Source organism: Actinia tenebrosa, unplaced genomic scaffold, assembly GCF_029948245.1.
Source record: "Actinia tenebrosa isolate PJP-AT-01 unplaced genomic scaffold, QUT_ActTen_1.0 PGA_scaffold0__85_contigs__length_37466705, whole genome shotgun sequence".
Taxonomy (NCBI): Eukaryota; Metazoa; Cnidaria; class Anthozoa; order Actiniaria; family Actiniidae; genus Actinia; species Actinia tenebrosa.
In genome coordinates, this window is record NW_028292569.1 from 12,050,549 (window position 1) to 12,069,187 (window position 18,639).

At 46.0% G+C, this 18,639-nt stretch overlaps 2 protein-coding genes across 2 annotated transcripts; both read right to left on the bottom strand.

The window, feature by feature from the left end:
• Positions 1–2,243: 2,243 nt before the first annotated feature.
• LOC148913509 (uncharacterized) lies at positions 2,244–4,702 on the bottom strand. Its single transcript, XM_089030965.1, has 2 exons — positions 2,416–4,702; positions 2,244–2,347 (listed from the first exon to the last, which is right to left on the bottom strand). The coding sequence occupies exon 1, from the start codon at positions 4,671–4,673 to the stop codon at positions 2,676–2,678; it is 1,998 nt and encodes a 665-aa protein (XP_088887091.1). The 5' UTR covers positions 4,674–4,702; the 3' UTR covers positions 2,244–2,347; positions 2,416–2,675.
• LOC148913510 (uncharacterized) lies at positions 4,676–10,079 on the bottom strand. The gene is made up of 2 exons (XM_089033428.1): positions 9,958–10,079; positions 4,676–9,889 (listed from the first exon to the last, which is right to left on the bottom strand). The coding sequence occupies exon 2, from the start codon at positions 9,653–9,655 to the stop codon at positions 4,676–4,678; it is 4,980 nt and encodes a 1,659-aa protein (XP_088889554.1). The 5' UTR covers positions 9,656–9,889; positions 9,958–10,079.
• Positions 10,080–18,639: the final 8,560 nt, after the last annotated feature.

Consider the following 18,639-nt stretch of genomic DNA (forward strand, 5'->3'; position numbering starts at 1 on the left):
CCCTAAGGGATAGGATTGCAAAGGCCCTAAGACATCCCAAAGCACGCGAGTACACGTTTCCGCGTGAGCACATAGAGCTTCAAAACATGGGCGAGCCGGAAGCAGCCGCGCGGGAAACCGTAGAGTGGGCAGCGCGGGAGCTAGAGCTGCGCTACGACAACTTTGATGCTGACGACGTAAAGCTCACGGAAAAGGGAAACAAAGTCCTCATAAGCGTCCAAGACTTAAGATTTCCCGACAAAGACCGCTGGACAAAACCGCAAAACCTCTTTGATGAGGAGGGCAACGTTAGGGGTGACGTCTTGAGATTAAGAGGCTTTCAACGTGCCACCAGAAGCCTGTTAGAAAGGCTGCACAACTTAACCGAAAGGACCAACGCGGAAAAACGTGCCGCGGATCTGCAAAGGGAGTTAAAAGAAAAAGATGTAGAATATGCAAAGCAAGGTCAGCTACTTGCCGATGCTGAAAAGAAGTCCGCCCATCAAGATGAAAGAATAAAAGAAATAGGAAATCAGGTGGATCAGGCCTTACGCGAATTAGACAAAGCACGGGAGGACTTAGGAGAAGCCCAAAGCTCTGGCGCATCAGTGGAAACACTGCGGGAAACGTTGGAAGAAAGGGAGGAGGAATACATGAAGCAAAACCAGCGGCTTGCCGACGCGCATAGGAGGGAGGTCGAATTTAAAAATCAAGAAATAAGGGAGCTGGTAGACCAAAGAACCCAAATTCGACGCGAAAGAAATCAAACTCAAAGGGCTCTTAACCTCGCCCTGCAAGAGTTAGACTTAATTAAAGACGATACCGATAACCTGCAAACCACCATAGCCGGCTCTTTAGTGGAACGGCGACGGTTAATGGCTGAAATCAATACTAAGGAGGAACAAATCCGGCAAAGAGATCAGGCTATTGAAGACCTGGAGGGACAAATAGAGCGGCAGCAAGAAGTAATCGAGGACCAAGCTCGCTCCGAGGAAGAAAGGGAGGCGGCCCAAAAGGAAGTAGATACACTCGAAATACGCCTTGCGGAATTGCGGGCTCAAAAGGAAAAACTGGAAAAGGAGTTGGGGCTTACCACCAAGGAAAAAATAAAAAGAGCTCTGGTGAAGTATGGTATTCCGCTGGCATTTGCGGTTGCTATTTCGAGCGTAGTAGGAGTCATCCTATCCACGCTTAAGGCTACGGGCGCGGGCGTAAAGAAATTAGGCAGTGGGCTGACGGACTTGGGAAAAAAGATGGCAGCCGGTCTTCCTGGGCTGCTGGGTTCGGTTGTTTCCTTGGCACTTAGGGCCGGCGGAGAACTGCTAAAGTTTGTGGGCAACAACATTTGGATCTTGGTCGTCGCTATTGGGGTGGTACTCCTGAAGAAGATGCAGGGTTAATCTTATCCTCGTATATTATATCAGGCTTATCGTCGTCAGGCGCGCGAGGCGTCCTCGACTGGGGATAAGTAAAGATAGTATTCGCACCGCCTTGATAATGCGGAACTAGCGGCAGCACGCTCATAGTGCTAATGGGCTTATGATTCCAAGTAGCATCCGTCGGAGGTTCGGTTGCCTTACCCGCAGCATTTATTCGGACAATGCTGGGGTTGGCGCCAACGGCAGTGGCATCGCTGGGGCGAATCTGAAGCTTTGCATATTGACAATTGGCTATCATGTGAAAAGTTAATGGTACTAGGTCTTCGAAGCTATATAGGTTAATCTCGGATGAAAAATGGGCCGGGTGCCTATTATTATTTTTTGTCCTGTAAGGCAACAATGGGGCGTTGGTCTCGTCAACAATCCTAAATCCAATATTACATGAATACCGCTCCGACATACTAATAGTACATACGATTAATCCTAGCCCCCCAACATCCACCCACAGTCCGGTGTCGTACCACTCGTCGCCCGTGTAGTCCTTTTCCTCTAGGTAATGAAGAAACCAGTCCTCTTTTGTGTGTGGGTTCATATATTTAAAGACTAAGCACCGTAAGAGTGCTAATGGTCGCGTGGTTAAAAGGCTTATCTCTTTGATCCTCTAGGCTATTCACGCAAACGCGCCCAGTATCGTCTACACGCATTTGCAGCTTTACCTTCCCATGGTAATCAGCAACCATGTGTAAAGTCCAAGTCGTAAGATTCTCAGCACTGCCGGGGTACGGCTCTACGGAGAAATGCACAGGCTCCCTGTTATTATCCTTTACACGCATAGGCTGCAGTACGCCATTGTCATCCAGTGTAGGGACCAGACTTAGACACGCGTAACTCAGTTTTCATTTAATTCGTAACGACTCTCATTACATCTCGTCATTGAAGACTTTGTACAGTTTATGACCTTTGTATGGTTTATACGCTATTGTACGGTTCTACAACGAGAAAGTTATATTCTTAACATAAGACTTACAAATCTGAACGTAAGAAAACCGGAATTTACCTCAAGTTTGGCCTACAATAATGACTTTAGATCCTCTAACGTCCTTGCTACGTTCTTGTTACGTTCTTGTTACGTTCTTGTTACGTTCTTGCGCATGGCGAACTATGTTACCGCTGACCATATCTTACACCGCCCCCCAAAAGGGCATTGACCCTTTTTACCTTACCAAAAAAAAACGGTACTTATGATACTTATATAACAGTAACTTAACTATCTTGATTTTTTCTTTTTTCCTAGTACGTGTATTCACGCTTGTTATTTCATGGGGTATCATCAGAATCCTCCTGTTGTTCCAATAGGCTCAGCTTCCTGATATCTCTTTCGTAGCTTCCTTTGGCGGTACGCACCAAAACTCTTCGTACTACTCCTAGGTTATCAGGATATGTCTCCATAATGCGTCCTAGGGGCCATTGTCCTCGTTGAAGGCTGTCGTCTTTGATCATTACCAGATCACCTTTCAACACGTTCTTCTGTTTCTTGAGCCATTTCTGCCTTTCCTGCAGCGTTGGAAGGTATTCGGCTACCCAGCGCTTCCAAAACGAATCTGCTAAACTTTGGGCCAGCTTCCATCTTTCCCTTGCCGCGATGTTATCGTCGTTCGGGCATGGCGTAGCACATGAGTTCGGTCTGAGAAGCAAAAGGCTGTTTGGCGTCAATACCTCCATGTCCCTAGGGTCATTTGAGACGGCTGTTAGCGGGCGATCGTTTATGATCTTCTCGACTTCACACAGTGTCGTCGACAGCGTTTCGTCATCAAGTAGTTGATTTCCGACTGTGGCTCTAAGAATTCTTCTGGTTGAACGGATCATCCGTTCCCAAACGCCTCCAGTATGACTAGCGGATGGTGCGTTGAAATACCATTGGATTTCTTTCTCTCTCAATCTTTCGCGTATCTTCTCTTGGTTCCATTGTTTCAGGGCTTCTTTGATCTCCGACTCGGCTCCTCGGAAGTTGCTCCCGTTGTCACTGTACAGTTCAATAGGTGCGCCTCGTCTGCTAACAAATCTGCATACTGCTTGGATGAATGAGTCCGACGTCAGATCGGAGGAAACTTCTATGTGCACAGCGCGTACACTCAAACAGGTAAAGATACATCCATACCGCTTAGCAGTCCCGCGTCTGTATTTGACGTGTAATGGACCGAAGTAATCTACACCGGTTGATGTAAATGGCGGTCTACCAGGGGTCACTCGAGCTTTCGGCAACGGTGCCATTATCTGTGTTGGAGTTTGCTGACTTTGACGACGGCACGGTACACATGAGTTCAAAACTCGCCGGACAGTAGATGGTCCCTTTATTATCCAAAACTTCTTCCGTATCGCCGCCAACGTTTGGTTACGACCAGTATGGCCATTATGCTTGTGGTAATGTCTGATAATCATACTCGTCACATGATGACTGGAGGGTAATATAGCTTGGTGCTTGTGGGTTTCGTCTAGTGGAGCGTTTGTCAAACGACCACCTACTCGTAAGACTCCATTCTCTGTAATCGGGCTCAGGTTTTGAAGACGATCATGTACGATCTTTGCTCCATGTTTAGTACGCATCTTGGTTGGTGCTGATGGAAAGGCCTCTTTCTGCACTAGCTTGATCACCTCAACTTCTGCTTCCGACATTTCATTCACCGTTAATGGTTCTGAATATACTGCAGGATGTTTTGTCTTGTTGAAGTGCCACATCAGATATCGCTTGTAGCGTAGGAGCCATGCAACCATTTTACATAGTCGGTACCAACTTGACCAACGATGCAAAAGCTCATCTAAGGAAGTGGTAACATTCTTGACATCAACATTCGCTTTGACTTGAGCGTACATTTGTGCTTTGCTTCCCTTTACTTCAGCATCCTCGTCTCCTATCTCTTGCTCGTTGTCTGGTGATGACGGCCAGTAATCTTCTTCCCTTTGTAAAAACTCTGGACCATTGAACCATTTGCACATCTCCCTTTCGTCGTTGACTTTAATGCCTCTTGAAGAGAGATCAGCAGGGTTACTTTCCGTCGGTACATGACGCCATTGTTCTGGAGAAGATGCATCGTGGATTATTTGTAGCCTGTTAGCTACAAATGTATGAAAACGCTTGGATACATTTCGAATATATCCGATAACGATAACAGAGTCTGTCCAAAATACAACACGGTGTATTGGCATTTGTAGCTCTTGGCGTATCTGCTTGTTGACCTTTACTGCCAGGGTCGCCGCTGACAATTCTAGTCTTGGTATAGTTATTGTTTTTAAGGGAGCCACTCTTGACTTTCCCATGATCAGGGTACAATGAACATTGTCTTCGATGTCGACAAGCGGATATACGACGCTGTGCCATAACCTTCTGCAGAAGCGTCGGCAAAGTGATGTAGTTCTGCACGTCGTATCTCTTTCAAGGTTGGTGACTTGTAACAGCGTGGAATTTGTACTTCCATCAGTTTCTCGACCGTTTTCTTGATTTCTGCCCACTTCTTAAGACATCCTTCTGATAGGCTTGCATCCCAGTCGTGATTGAGGCGACACAGCTGTTGTAACATCATCTTCGCGGGGAGAACAAATGGTGCCGCTAAACCTAGCGGGTCGTAAATAGATGCGACGAATGACAAGATACCTCTTCTTGTGCTGCTCGTTTCCTTTCCTTGACGGAATCCTAGCATGTCTCTTTCAACGTCCCATTGAACGCCTAAAGCTCTTTCGACAGGCAACTTTTCCATATCGAGACTGACTGACCTTGCTCTTTCCATAGACGGTACTGCTGATAGAACTTCTCTTTCATTGGAAACCCACTTGGTGAGCCTAAAACCTCGTTTTGCTAGTAAAGAGGTAAGTTCTTTGACAAGTGAAATTGCTTCATTTACATTTGCAACCGATTTGAGGCAGTCATCCACGTAAAAGCTGTTGTTGATTGTTTCGATCGTCTGGACACTGTATTCTTCTCTACTATCTTCCGCTGCCTTGTGGAGTGCGTAAGAGCAGACGCTTGGTGACGACGTCGCCCCAAACAAGTGAACGTTCATGTTATACTCCTCAGGCTCGCCTTGAAGATCTCCATTTGGCCACCATAAGAAACGCAACGCGTTCCGGTCACTTGGTTGTACATAAACTTGATGAAACATCTGCTCGACGTCTGATAAGAATGCCACACGTTCCTTTCGGAAACGTAGTAACACTCCAACCAACGAGTTCGTATTATCCGGACCTTGCAGCAGCTGCTCGTTTAACGATGTTCCGTTGTAAGATGCCGCACAATCATAGACAACTCTGACCTTTTCGGGCTTTTGTTGGTGCATCACGGGATGGTGAGGTAGGTACCACCGGGGACTTGTTCGGTTACTTTGTTCCTTGTGATCGCTTGCTTGCACTTTCTCTGCGTGACCTCGCGATATATACTGTTCCATGGTTTCCGTATATTTCGTTAACAGCTTGTGGTCTTTTAAAAGACGTTTCTTTAGTAACATGAGTCGTGTTTCTGCCATTGACTTGTTGTCTGATAACTGTGGTCGCTCGTACTTCCACGGCAATCCTATTTGGTAGTGTCCATTAACGAATTCTACCGTTTTGTCCATTATCTTCTTGGCACGTTGGTCTTCTACTGAGAGGCACTCTCGAACTTCCGCAGTGCATTCAGAGAACTCGGAATTATACATGCGCACAAAGTCGTCGTGTATGTTCGTTAAGACTGGTTCCGATTCATTACATCCTATCGATTGATCAACATGGATGTAGTTCATACTTGCTCTTTGCCTGCTTCCCTTTCTCAATGGTCCAGTCACCGTCCATCCTAATAACGTTCGCAGTGCAAAGGGCTCTCCCTTCTTTCCACTTCTAACTTCCAAAGGACATAACGCTTCGGGCACGTCACTACCGATTAGCAATGTTATCTTCTTGTCTATTAACTCTGGCAAGTCAATGTCCTTCATGTGATTCATCTCACTGACATCCTGTTTGACAACAACGTTCTCTTCAGTGATAGGCAGTCGGTTGGTCGTCCAGACGTTCGTTATTCGTACACCCTTTTCAGTTGACACTCCAGTGACGTCTAAACTTAGCTGTCTTCCGTTGTTTTCTTGATCACCCGTCATAGTAGACAGAATGAACCGCACCGGCTCTCCTTTTATTCCAAGATCATCAGCAAGACTTTGCAGGCACATTGACGTATCGGATCCGTCGTCCAAGAAAGCATACGTTTCTACCTCTCGATCGCCGTTGGGAGCCTTTACTTTAACAGGGATAACCTTCAAACTCACCAGACGTGAGTCAGTCCTTAATGCGTTATTGTGGGCTACATTCGCAGTCCTAGAGTGAACCGTGCTTGGTGACTTGGTTGTTGCAGAACTGTTGTCCGTCTCACTTTTTGTTTCTTCACGTGGTACTATTTTATCACTAGAAAGGCTTGGTTGACTACGTGGTCGTTGTTCATTCACCAGAGCTGTGTGAAGTAAAGGGTGATGGTTACCTTTACATCCTCCTTCGTTGCATGCTCTCGTTTTTCTGCAGTTCTTCGCCACGTGACCCCCTTTAAGACACTTCCGACAGAGTTCCCGTTCCGACGTCACGTCCATACGTTGCTTTCCCGTCTTTTCACGAAAACTTTCACACTGATCGAGATAATGTTCCTTGCCGCATAGAGGACAGTGGGGTCGCCAGGTTTTGATTTGTGAGGCCTTTTCTTCGGAGTGATTCTTGTTTGACGTCGTAGCGAGCGTAGTCACCTTAGCAGCTGGACCACCATAGGCTCTAGTTTTTATCTTCACGTCTCTGTCAGCTCTGTTATCTTGAATCAATTGACCAAAGTAAGTGTTTGCTACGGTAGCTCGTTGCTCGATGAACTTCGCTAGATGTAAAAACGTGGGAGTTAGTCCTTGATCATAAATTTGACTGGCCCTTTCAGCCCACTTTGCCTTCAACGTAATTGGTAGACGATTTACGACCTTTCCTAGAGTGTCCAAAGAATTCAAGCTTGATTCAAGTCCGAGCTCACTCGATCCCAGTAGACAGGTCTCCATATCGCGAGAGAGCTGTGATAACCTTTCACTTTCCGTTATTTTGATGCATGATCCTTTAACGACTTTGTCTAGAAATGCTTTCGATACAACATGAGTTCGACCAAAGTTCTTCTTTAAGATATCCTTTGCTTTACAGTAACCTTCACTTGGTGGCATCATCACACAATGTTCAATCGATTCTCTAGCTTTGCCCTTGCAGAATTGAATTAAGTAGCTTAGTCGATCACTGTCATGTGTCTCTCTTCCTTCGATGTTTATCTCAAAGTTTTTGATGAACAATGGGAACATCAGTGGATCTCCATCGAATGACATGTATCCTCTCTTGGGCATGCTCAATGTCCTGACAACTTCATCCATTGTCTCTTGTTGTTTTCGTAAAACGTTAAAAACTGTAGAAGTGTTCGTGGTGTGTGCCGACCGAATGTCGCTGTCTGTTCGATCTTGAAGAAAATCATAATCAGTTTCATTGCTGAACACTTGGCCTTTGTGACTCTCATCTGATCTAAAGGATTGATCGCCGTCTTCGCTATACACGTGCGACTCATTAACTTCTCGCTCTACATCTTCTAACTTAACTTTGGGGTTTACATCAACGTGTTTAGCTTCAGGCTTCACTTCCACGTACTTTACCTCAGGTTTCACATCTACGCGCTTAATTTCAGGGTTTACGTCAACGTACTTAGCTTCAGACTTTACATTCGCGTGTTGAACTTTAGGCTTTACATCCACGTGCTTACCTTCGGGGTTCACATCCACGTGCTTAACTTCGGGGTTTACATCCTCGTGCTTAACTTCGGGGCTTACATCCCCGAACTTAACTTCGGTCTTTACGTCTACGTGCTTAACTTCGGGTTTCACATCCACGTACTTAACTTCGGGGTTTACATTCACGTGCTCAACCTCGCGCTTTACATCCGCGTACTTAACTTTGGGGCTTACATCCACGTGCTTAACTTCGGGCTTTACGTCCATATGCTCAACTTCGAGCCTTACATCTACGTGTTTTACGTCAGGGCTCACATCCGTATGTTGAACTTTAGATGACTGAGAACATTCTTCGAGATAATCGAGTATTTTGACTATTTTCTCACCGTCACTTTGTATTGGTAGGTCGAGAAATTCGTTTTGCGATCCATCACTATCTATTTCGTCCACCACCCGCATGTCTATCTCAGCCTCTTCGATTTCTGTTCGAAGTCGGTGTTCTTCTAGTTTCTTCTCTAGCTCCTTCCTCTCATCCAGCCGCTGCAATCGTAGACGTGCCTTCTCCAACTTAGCCTTTGTAGATGCGCGACTGCGTGTTGAAGATCGACTGGACTTTGACGACATTCTACTGTAAGACTTGCGGCTCCATCTGTCGCCTTCTTCGGTTAAATTGACGGAAGCGAAGTGTTTAAACATGTGAGGTGATGGCACTACCGTCGTCGTTGTTAAATCTCTTGTCGCGGCTGGCACGGTAGCTTTCGAAGCTTGGTCATTAACAGTCGTCAGCCATTGTCCACACTTCAGTAAACACGCACCTCTCCGTTGAATCTCGTTGGTGTGTTCTTTGGTGAAGGTCTCTCTTTCGTGCAAATCCATTAGCTGCATCATTTTGTCATAAATCCTTGTCAGTTCTTTGAAGGTAGATTCCATTGTGTTCCTCTTTTCTTCAACTAAGTGTTTGTCTGATAGTTTAATTGCTCGGTCGATTTCGTTATAAATTCTTGTCAAGTGTCCTTTGTAACTACTATAGGATCCTTTGAAGCTTGTCAGTTTCTCTGAAAGTACTCCTTCCACGTCGTCATACGGTATGTTCGTAGTCCTCAGTCTTGGTGGTAGCATAAGTGTCTTTGATAATCCATAAATATCATGAACATTAATTGGAATCCCTGTGTTCAACGGCCCATGAAGATTGTTCCATGAATTTCCTGTTGATTCGTAGAAACTGTGTGATGGGATTCCTGTGGTACACCAATGAACATCGGTTGGCGGTATTCCTGTGGTCGGCGGGTGAAATTCGCTAGATGGAGTTCCTGTGGTCTCTGAACTAACATAAACATTAAGCGGTCGACCTTCGGCTCTTGACAAACCATTAACAGGAACATTACATGTTGAAATTGCCATAGCAGGGAATTCATAACTTCCTGAAATTCCAGTTGTAGTCGGCGAACCATAAACATTGACATTAATTTTTGATATGCTAGCGTTAACATTTCCACATACTTCGCTTATCGGGTTTTCAGACTCATCTTCGTTTGTTTCAGTTGACATGTCAACTCAGTAATTTCCATTCGTCGTAACGTAACAATTTTCAGCTCTTTATCACTAGTTTTCCATTTGCCTTTTACCTTAACTTTGGACGACTTGAGAACTTGATGTAGGGACCAGACTTAGACACGCGTAACTCAGTTTTCATTTAATTCGTAACGACTCTCATTACATCTCGTCATTGAAGACTTTGTACAGTTTATGACCTTTGTATGGTTTATACGCTATTGTACGGTTCTACAACGAGAAAGTTATATTCTTAACATAAGACTTACAAATCTGAACGTAAGAAAACCGGAATTTACCTCAAGTTTGGCCTACAATAATGACTTTAGATCCTCTAACGTCCTTGCTACGTTCTTGTTACGTTCTTGTTACGTTCTTGTTACGTTCTTGCGCATGGCGAACTATGTTACCACTGACCATATCTTACATCCAGGAACCTAAAGCCGACGTTGGCATGGCTGCTCGTACCAATCCAAATACTACAAAGGATCAATTTCTTTCCTGAGTAATTCAAATTCACGGACATGCCCGTGACATCAACCCAAGATGCCTGGGTGTATTTTTTCTCGCCTGTGTAAGTCGTATAAACACAATCTACTCCAGCTACGTAGGGGTTGTTCATCGCCATATATAATAGCTCAGACCAATGCTTGCAGCGGTTAAGCCGGCTTTTAGTAAGTTATGGTCATATTCCTCTTCTTTTTTAGGCGCTCGGTATACTTCTTTTGTTAGCTGCACTTTCTTAGGTGGTTGCGTATGGTGCACTTTTTTAGGCTGTTCAACAAAGTGCCTTCTAATAGTGTCAGAGTTCACGTCGTTCACCCCAAACTTCATGTCCGTAGTAGCTCGCTGCAGTTTATTGTTGTATCCTACTACAGAGCCAGTATTTATAGATAAATTACTAGGCATTAACCAACAACCCGGGGCTACTGCATAGTCCAACCTCGCCTTAGAATTTTGTATAGCTAGTTGGTAACGCTGTACGCCCTTGCTAATGTCGCCCTCCAAGATCGAACTTTCGAATAAGACCAAGGCTTCGGCTCGCGTCTCTTCTGCGGCGCCGGTATTTCCAATTATATTTGATCGGGTATTTACTTGGGCTCCAAGGATAGAATACACGTAAGCTTCTATGCTGCGGTTCAAACGGGCAAGGCCGGCTTTGGTTAGTCCTTTACCTTCTGGGGGTATGAAATTAAGATATTGCTTCGTTTGCTCGTCGTTGGTAATCTTAATAATCAGTGGATTGGCCCCTGCATACTTACCACCCTCGTCTTTGAACAGAGGTCCGTCTCTAACTTCCTTAGTGGTCTTAGCATTTGGTTCAAAGAAGGTGCTACTGTCGTGAGTTTCTTTGTGATACCCAGTGTTCCATCGTAGATTCAACGCATGAACTTCTTTATCGCTTAGCACATGTCCACCAATCCCCCAATAAGCCCAAATATGCCCCAAGCCATTGTTAGCACCGGTAGTGCATCTAAAGTCTTTTCCCACAACTCCAAACTCCTTACAAAGCCTGTCATAGGCTGGAACGTCGTATTTGTTATCTCTAGGATAAAACGCAGCATCTCCCGGCAGCGCAATAACACCCATTTCATGTAGTATTCTTCTAACCGTGAAGTGGAAGTGAAACATGAATATTGAATTCTTCATCAAGTTTGCACTTACACCGCAGCCGCTAGTGGCACACCAAACCGCAAAGTTTAGTTGCTGCGGCCAATAACGCATGTTAGGACCACTTAACCATTCATGAGATTCCTTAGCGGTGGTATGATTAATGGGCACGTTTTTGAAGATATCTCGCACCTTTAACGGAAAGGAATGGTTGTTAGAGATCCGCATGTTCAATGTCAAATCCAAACTTGGATGTTCATCAAATGAAACCGCGGGTATCGGATAAGTACCGGTACCAAGCAATAATTCCTTTGACCAACCTTGCACGGGCTTATGTTCGATATAACCAGAATTCTTCAGTTGATTGTCTATCTGATCGACCAGCGTAGGTTTCAAATCCTCGTTGCTGTACATCCTAGAGCCGTTATAGTAAATCAGCAGCAGTTAGGCGGAGGCGCGAATTGCCGGCATTGTCAAAAATCACAAGTCGAGAAACACCAGCCTTCCCCGGGGTTTTGGAGGTCGGTTAACCGCCCTACAGGGGGTCTTGCGCGATCCGCATGCAGCGCGAAATGTGCCTAACTGCTGCTCTGTTGGGGTCGCAAATGGAGGGAAAGATATTCTTTAGATATACGATGCATGAATGTAAGGAGTTCGTTAATGACTTCTGTGTGATTTGTTTAAGGCTTAAAGTTAACGTGCTTAAGCCAGAACTCTTTTGGTGTTGTGGCAAAAAAATGCAGATAGAGGAGGACACGTCAGCACAGTGTTACGAGTGTGGTAAGAATATTCGTAATGCCGTACCAAATGCTACCAAAGAGCAATATTACGCCAATGGAGGTCGTACGAAGACCCCATACAAAAGAATAAAATACTTCCGAGACTGGATGAGTCATATCCAAGGTTTACATCCGGTATATTTAGACATGCAGAAAATCATAGACCACTTAGAAGAGTCAACCCCGCAAAGTCTACGAAAGACATTGAAAAAATTAAAGCTAGGAAAATATTACAAAGCTATTCCCTATCTTTTGTCTGAAATTACCGGTAAGTCTATTCCCGGGGTTTCTGATATGAGCAGAGCCGAGTGGATGTTTTGTCGTCTGGATAAGGATATTCCTTATTACCCTGACGTAATTTACGAAATATTTTACGAAATTGACTCCAATCACCCGCTGTTAGAATGGATTCCGAGAAGATGAAATGTGCAGCCGAAATCCCCCTACGTTCTTTTCAAAGCAGATGTCTACTGAGCGAGTTTTCTTTGGAGCTCCTCCTTTGCCTCCTGGTAGATCTTTTTGCGAGAGTCCTCGGAAAGATCTTTTACGATGGTTTTTTTATTACCTGACTTTAGCTCCCCGTATTTCTTTTCCTCCGCGAGGATCAAAGAAAATTCCACGTCGTCAATTTTACGGTCCCGCAGAGCTTGGGAGACTAAGTCGGCGATGGTGTTAGCCTTTGCTCTTGCCAGGGCTATATGAGTGTCGTGCTTGGATATCTTACCGGACAATTGCTTTATAATGCCTGTCGTAACAGCGGAAACGATGCCGCAAATGGCACCAACGCTGGCCAAAGGAACGCCAACGACTACTCCAGGCCCAGTAAGCGAAGTAGCAACGCCGGTGCCTGTTAACGCCACGGACATGGAGCCGGAAGTTATCGCGATTTTATGCAAGATGCTTCGGGCTCTGGCGTACTTTTTCCTGACCTCTTCGTAGTGTTTCGCTTGCCCTTCCAAGTAAGCCAGGATTAAGTTTGCTTTGTTGAGCCTAAAGTTTTCAGCGTTTAATTCGTTAGGACCTGTATCCTTAGTGGTAGCGTGATAATTGGGAACATCTGGGTACAACTGAGGTGCTGAAGGTATAACATCCATTATATATACTAATGTACGACGCTTTTGGGGATGATATTGAGGAGCAGCCACATCACGACAACCGGGATTATGCCAACTGGAGAGCCTTTAGGAAGATGTTTCCGCATGCAGACCCTAGTAAGTTTGAAAGAAGACCCGATGGGATTTACTATAACGGCGAAAGAATGTACAGCAATGCGGACTTGGAGCCGCACGAGGAGAGGAAAAAGGCACAGCATTTGCCAATAACGAAGGAGGCACCCGTGCATAAAGCGCCCAATTTTCCTAGAAACTTATTGTTAACCACGGAAGATTACCCATTTTACGATGCTGAAGGTGGTGTAAACGACTTTGAAACGATGGTAACGTTCCTGAAGATTTCAGTGGGTAGGCAATCATTTGATGTAGTAGTAAGGAATATCTATGGGGATACGATGTTAAAGCATACGTCGGGTAAAGAGGCCAGGGAATGGTTAGCAGGACCCAATATGCGATATTGGCCGCAGCAGTTAAACTTTGCTGTCTGGGCCGCCACTAAAGGTTGTGGCGTTGCCGCGGATATGTTTCACGTTCCGATCATGCGGTTTCACGTTGCCTTTACGGTAAGGAGGTTGTTGAAGGAGCTTAACGTACCTTTACCGGGAGATAAGGCATTTAATCCAATGAATAATCGATATAACGCCGCAGCCCTAGAAAGGTTAATTAATGAGTTCAAACCACAGCAAAGAGACTTTCGTTACGAAGAGGGTAAGACGCATGGCCTTGGCATCGTTTACGTTTGGGGTGCCAACGGTGAGAAGCCGGCCGATTATGGGCATCAGGAATACCCAAGTAATGAGTTAGAGTTCGGTGATATGGGTGGTGATAAGAGCAATAATTCATTAATTACCAGAATCCAATCGAACTACCTCGGCACTTGGGATCCATTCGTGTTGATGAAAGGAAAAGGTTTAAGGAACCTAGCCAGGATTAACCGCAGCATTGAAGCATTTGTGTACTGCATCTTAGGAGCGCAGGTAAATACCCGCAGCCCCATCGTTGGATCCCAAGGTGCTTCGCGGGAAACGCAAGAAGAATTCCTAACTTTATTTGAGTCAGCAATAATAGAGAACGACATATCCAAGTCGGTGCAGAGATATCAATTAGCGGTGCAGCAGTCTAAAGTGCGACTGGATTACGCTTTGTCGCCTGGTTGTTGGTTAATGCCGAGTAATTTGGTTATTAACACCAATTCCGTTGTGGGTTATAACAACAAGCTGCAGCGAGCTACTAAGGATATGAAGTTTGGGGTGAATGACGTGAACTCTGACATGACCAAGGGCATTACTCACTTCGTAGAGAAACCAAAAAAAGAGGTAGAAAAACCATTAAAAAAGGCGTACGTGCCACCAAAGAAACCAGTAAAGAAGGTTACCGAGGAATATGACCATAACCTACTAAAGGCCGGCTTAGCAGCTGCAAGCATTGGTCTGAGCTATTATATATGGCGATGAACAACCCCTACGTAGCTGGAGTAGATTGTGTTTATACGACTTACGCAGGCGAGAAAAAATACAACCAGAGCTCTTGGGTTGATGTCACGGGCATGTCCGTGAATTTGAACTACTCGGGAAAGAAGTTGATAATATGCAGCATTTGCATTGGCACGAGCAGCCATGCCAACGTGGGCTTTAGGTTCCTGGATGAGAATGGCATACTGTAGCCTATGCGTGTGAAGACAAACAACAGGGAGCCTGCGCATTTCTCCGTAGAGCCCAACCCCGGCAGCGCCGAAAATCTCTCGGTTTGGACTTTCCACATGGTCGCCGATTGCCATGGGAAGGTAAAGCTGCAAATGCGCGTAGACGATACGGGAAAGGTTACGGTAAATAGCATAGAAAATCAAAGGGATACAGCCTATAATCACAAGACCATTAGCACTCTTACGGTAATGAGTCTATAGTGGATTTCTCACGAAATCCTAATATATATGAACCCACACGCGAAGGAAGATTGGTTTCTACATTTTTTGGAGGAGAAGGACTACTTAGAACAGCATTGGCATGACACCGGGCTGTGGGTAAAGGTTGGGGGCCTGGGATTGATCATGTGTACCATTAGCATTTCGACGGGGTATTCGTGTAATGTCGGGTTTAGGATCGTTGATGAGAATGACCATCCATTACTACCCTACAGAAAAAAAGATAATAATAGGAACCCAGTTCATTTCTCGTCGGAGCCCCCACCGGTAAGCAAGGAAGACTTAACGCCGGTAACTTTTCACATGATAGCCAATTGCCAATATGCGAAGTTACAAGTTCTCCCCAACGACGTTGCCTACCTTCGGATAAATGCCGCCCCGTCAAGAGATTCCCCAACGGATGCCACTTGGAATCACAAGCCCATTAGCACCATGAGCGTGCTGCCGCTAGTTCCGCATTATCAAGGCGGTGCGAATACTATCTTTACTTATCCCCAGTCGAGGACGCCTCGGGCGCCCGACGACGATAAGCCACCAGTAATACACGAGGATAAGATTAACCCTTCATCTTCTTCAGGAGTACCACGCCGATAGCTACTACGAGGATCCAAATGTTATTCCCCACAAACTTTAGCAGTTCTCCGCCGGCCCTAAGTGCCAAGGAAACAACCGAACCCAGCAGCCCAGGAAGACCGGCTGCCATTTTTTTTCCCAAGTCCGTTAGTCCATTGCCTAATTTCTTTACGCCCGCGCCTGTAGCCTTAAGCGCGGACAAGATCACGCCTACTACGCTCGAAATAGCAACCGCAAATGCCAGCGGAATACCATACTTCACCAGAGCTCTTTTTACCTTTTCCTTGGTGGTAAGCCCCAGCTCTTTTTCCAACTTCTCCTTTTGCGCCCGTAATTCCGCAAGGCGTATTTCAAGCGTATCTACTTCCTTCCTAGCAGCCTCCCTTTCCTCTTCGGAGCGAGTTTGGTCCACAGCTACTTCCTGCTGCCGCTCTATTCGACCCTGCAGGTCTTCGATGGTCTCCTGAAGTTGTCTTATTTCCAGATCCTTTTCAGCCATTTGTGCTATAATACGCCTTTCCCTGTCGTGACTCTCCACTAATTCATTTCCTATGCGTACTAGCTGCTCATCCTTGCCAGCCAAGCGGCTAAAGGCATTCTGAAAGTCCTTCACGGCAGTGGTCTTTTCATCTAACAACTTAGATATCCGCTGCCGAAAGTCGGCAACTTCGGCGGCATGACTTTCAACAGTAGCTTGGTTTCCCCTCATGAATTCGTCTTCCATTTCCTTAAATCTTTCTTCGAGGACGTCGTTTTCCAGCTTTAGATTCTGGAAAGACACCTTAAGAGCCGCCAAATCCTCACTTGCCCTTAAGAGGTCCTCGCGCTCCCTGGTGATTCGTTCTAAGTCGTTATTAACTGCCTCCGTTCGGCTAGTAATCTCGGCCAATTCTCGATGCGCTTCCGCTAAATCATACGCAGAAGAGGCTTGCTCGGCAAGGCGTGCTGGTAAGGTCCGTATTTTATTTATCTTGGCCTCCAATTCCTGTTTTTGAGAGTTCAGCGTAGCAACTTCCTCTGTCTTGGTTTGGAGTGACTCACTTAGCGTTCCTACTTGCGCCCTTAATTCTTCGTATGTTCCATGGCCGCCTGCAAAGGCCGGTAATCTAGCTGCCGCCTTAAAGATCTTATTGAAATCCAGTCGCATTTCCTCCCTAGTCGAGCCTCGCTGCGTGGTTAAGTTGGGTTCCCCTATGGCTTTTCTCAAGGTGGGGGGGATCTTAGGGTCACTAAAGTATCTACCTCTTTCATCTCTAATTACGTAAACTTTAGAGCCGCTCCTAGAAAGTCTGCCTACGATAATTTCCTTACCCCATTCGTTGCTGTCGTCGAATTCCAGCTGGGCTTTGTTGTGATCCCAGTCCGGCAGCAGCTCCACCAGTCGGTCAAAGTCAGGAGCTTCGTCTTCCGACAAGGATTCATCTAAGCGCGCGGTAACCGATTCCGCCCAAGTTTGTGTAGGTGGCTCTGGTACTGGACCTAAGTCTTCCATTCGCAAGTATTCTGGAATGGGTTTGTGTGGATTTTTGCGCGTAAACATACGATTTAAGGCAGCCTTGAACCTCCTCCACCTTCTACCGAACTTGTTTTCTAAGGCTGCGTCGTAAACTAGGGGGTCGGTATCCGCGCCTTTAGTCCATGCGTCGAATTCATCGTCGTTAATATCAACTTGGCCTTCTTCGGTAAGGGGGTCAAAATCCGTTCCTTCTACTTCCATTATATATGATAAGCTCAAAGTTAAATCCCAACGCATTACCTAAGCAGGTTGGCGGACTGAAAGCAGAACGCACCTTTCATCGGGTCACCTTTACGCCAAGCAGCGCAAAGCCAGGGGAAACGCTGTATGTGGGCGTTCCCCGCCTAACGGATAACCTAGTATTGGTTCCTGGCACCTTGGCTTTAAGGTTTGACCTAGCAATACAACCAACCACCAAGGACAAGCGCTATACCGTCAATAACGTGGGTAGGAACCTCGTTTCTAAGATGAGAATCAAGTTCGCAGGGGAATCCCTCTTGGATTTGAATAGGTACGACCTGTACACCACGTATAAGGATCTGTGGCTAACAGCCTTTGACCGTGCGCAGAAGATAGAGCAGGGAATCGGAAGCGTCGTCTTACGTCAGCTTCGCAGCGACACCAACCCGGCACCTACGGACTCCGGTGACGCAACCGCAGTAGCAGACGCAACAAGGGTAGTAACTGCGTACGGTAGCAAGTACGTCATACCATTAGACTTTGAAGTAATTACGAACCATGGTGTGTATTACCCCAGGCAGCTTGCCGAACTGCAGTTTGAAGTAACCTTGGCGGACACTACGAACATTCTAGGAGGAAAGGACAGCGCAATCAGTGGAGCCGTGGATCCTTATTCTATCACTAATCTAGAATTACAATACGAAACCGTGTACTCTGAAGACCTCGCACGTAGCGCCGGTATGGAATATAGCGCCGGAAAGGCATTCCTTTACGACCACGTAGTGATGTATAAGACGTTTAGCTTCCTGGATAAGACGGATGAGGTTATCAACCAAAGCATTAACCTCCCCCGAAGAAGTCTCACGGGGTTAATGCTGGTGTTTGCCAAACCCTATGAGGCCGGTAAGCGCGACTCCGAGGCCTTTCACAACCCCAACATTACTAACGTCGGCGTGAATATCAACGGCGTTCCAAACAAGGTCTACTCGCAGGGAATAAAGCCCGCAGACGTGTACAGAGAGGCAATGCGCAAGTTTGGCGACCAAATTAACCCCGAGGAATTCTTTAAGGATAAGTACGCGCTGTGGATTGATATGCGCACCATCAACGACGAAGACCTACATGGCCAGGGTCTGCGGTTGGTAAATACGCAGGATGGCATAACATTGGAGATCAAGCGCACCAAAAACACTGACGCGCAGGACGCTGACAAAATAAACTGCTACATCTTCGTCGTCTCAGACGCGCAACTGAGCGTGGAAATGAATCAACTAAAGAGTGTTGCCTAT

Excerpts from the sequence above, each read along its gene's own strand:
- LOC148913510 (XM_089033428.1), bottom strand. The coding sequence starts at position 9,655 with ATGTCAACTGAAACAAACGAAGATGAGTCTGAAAACCCGATAAGCGAA.
- LOC148913509 (XM_089030965.1), bottom strand. The coding sequence starts at position 4,673 with ATGGGAAAGTCAAGAGTGGCTCCCTTAAAAACAATAACTATACCAAGA.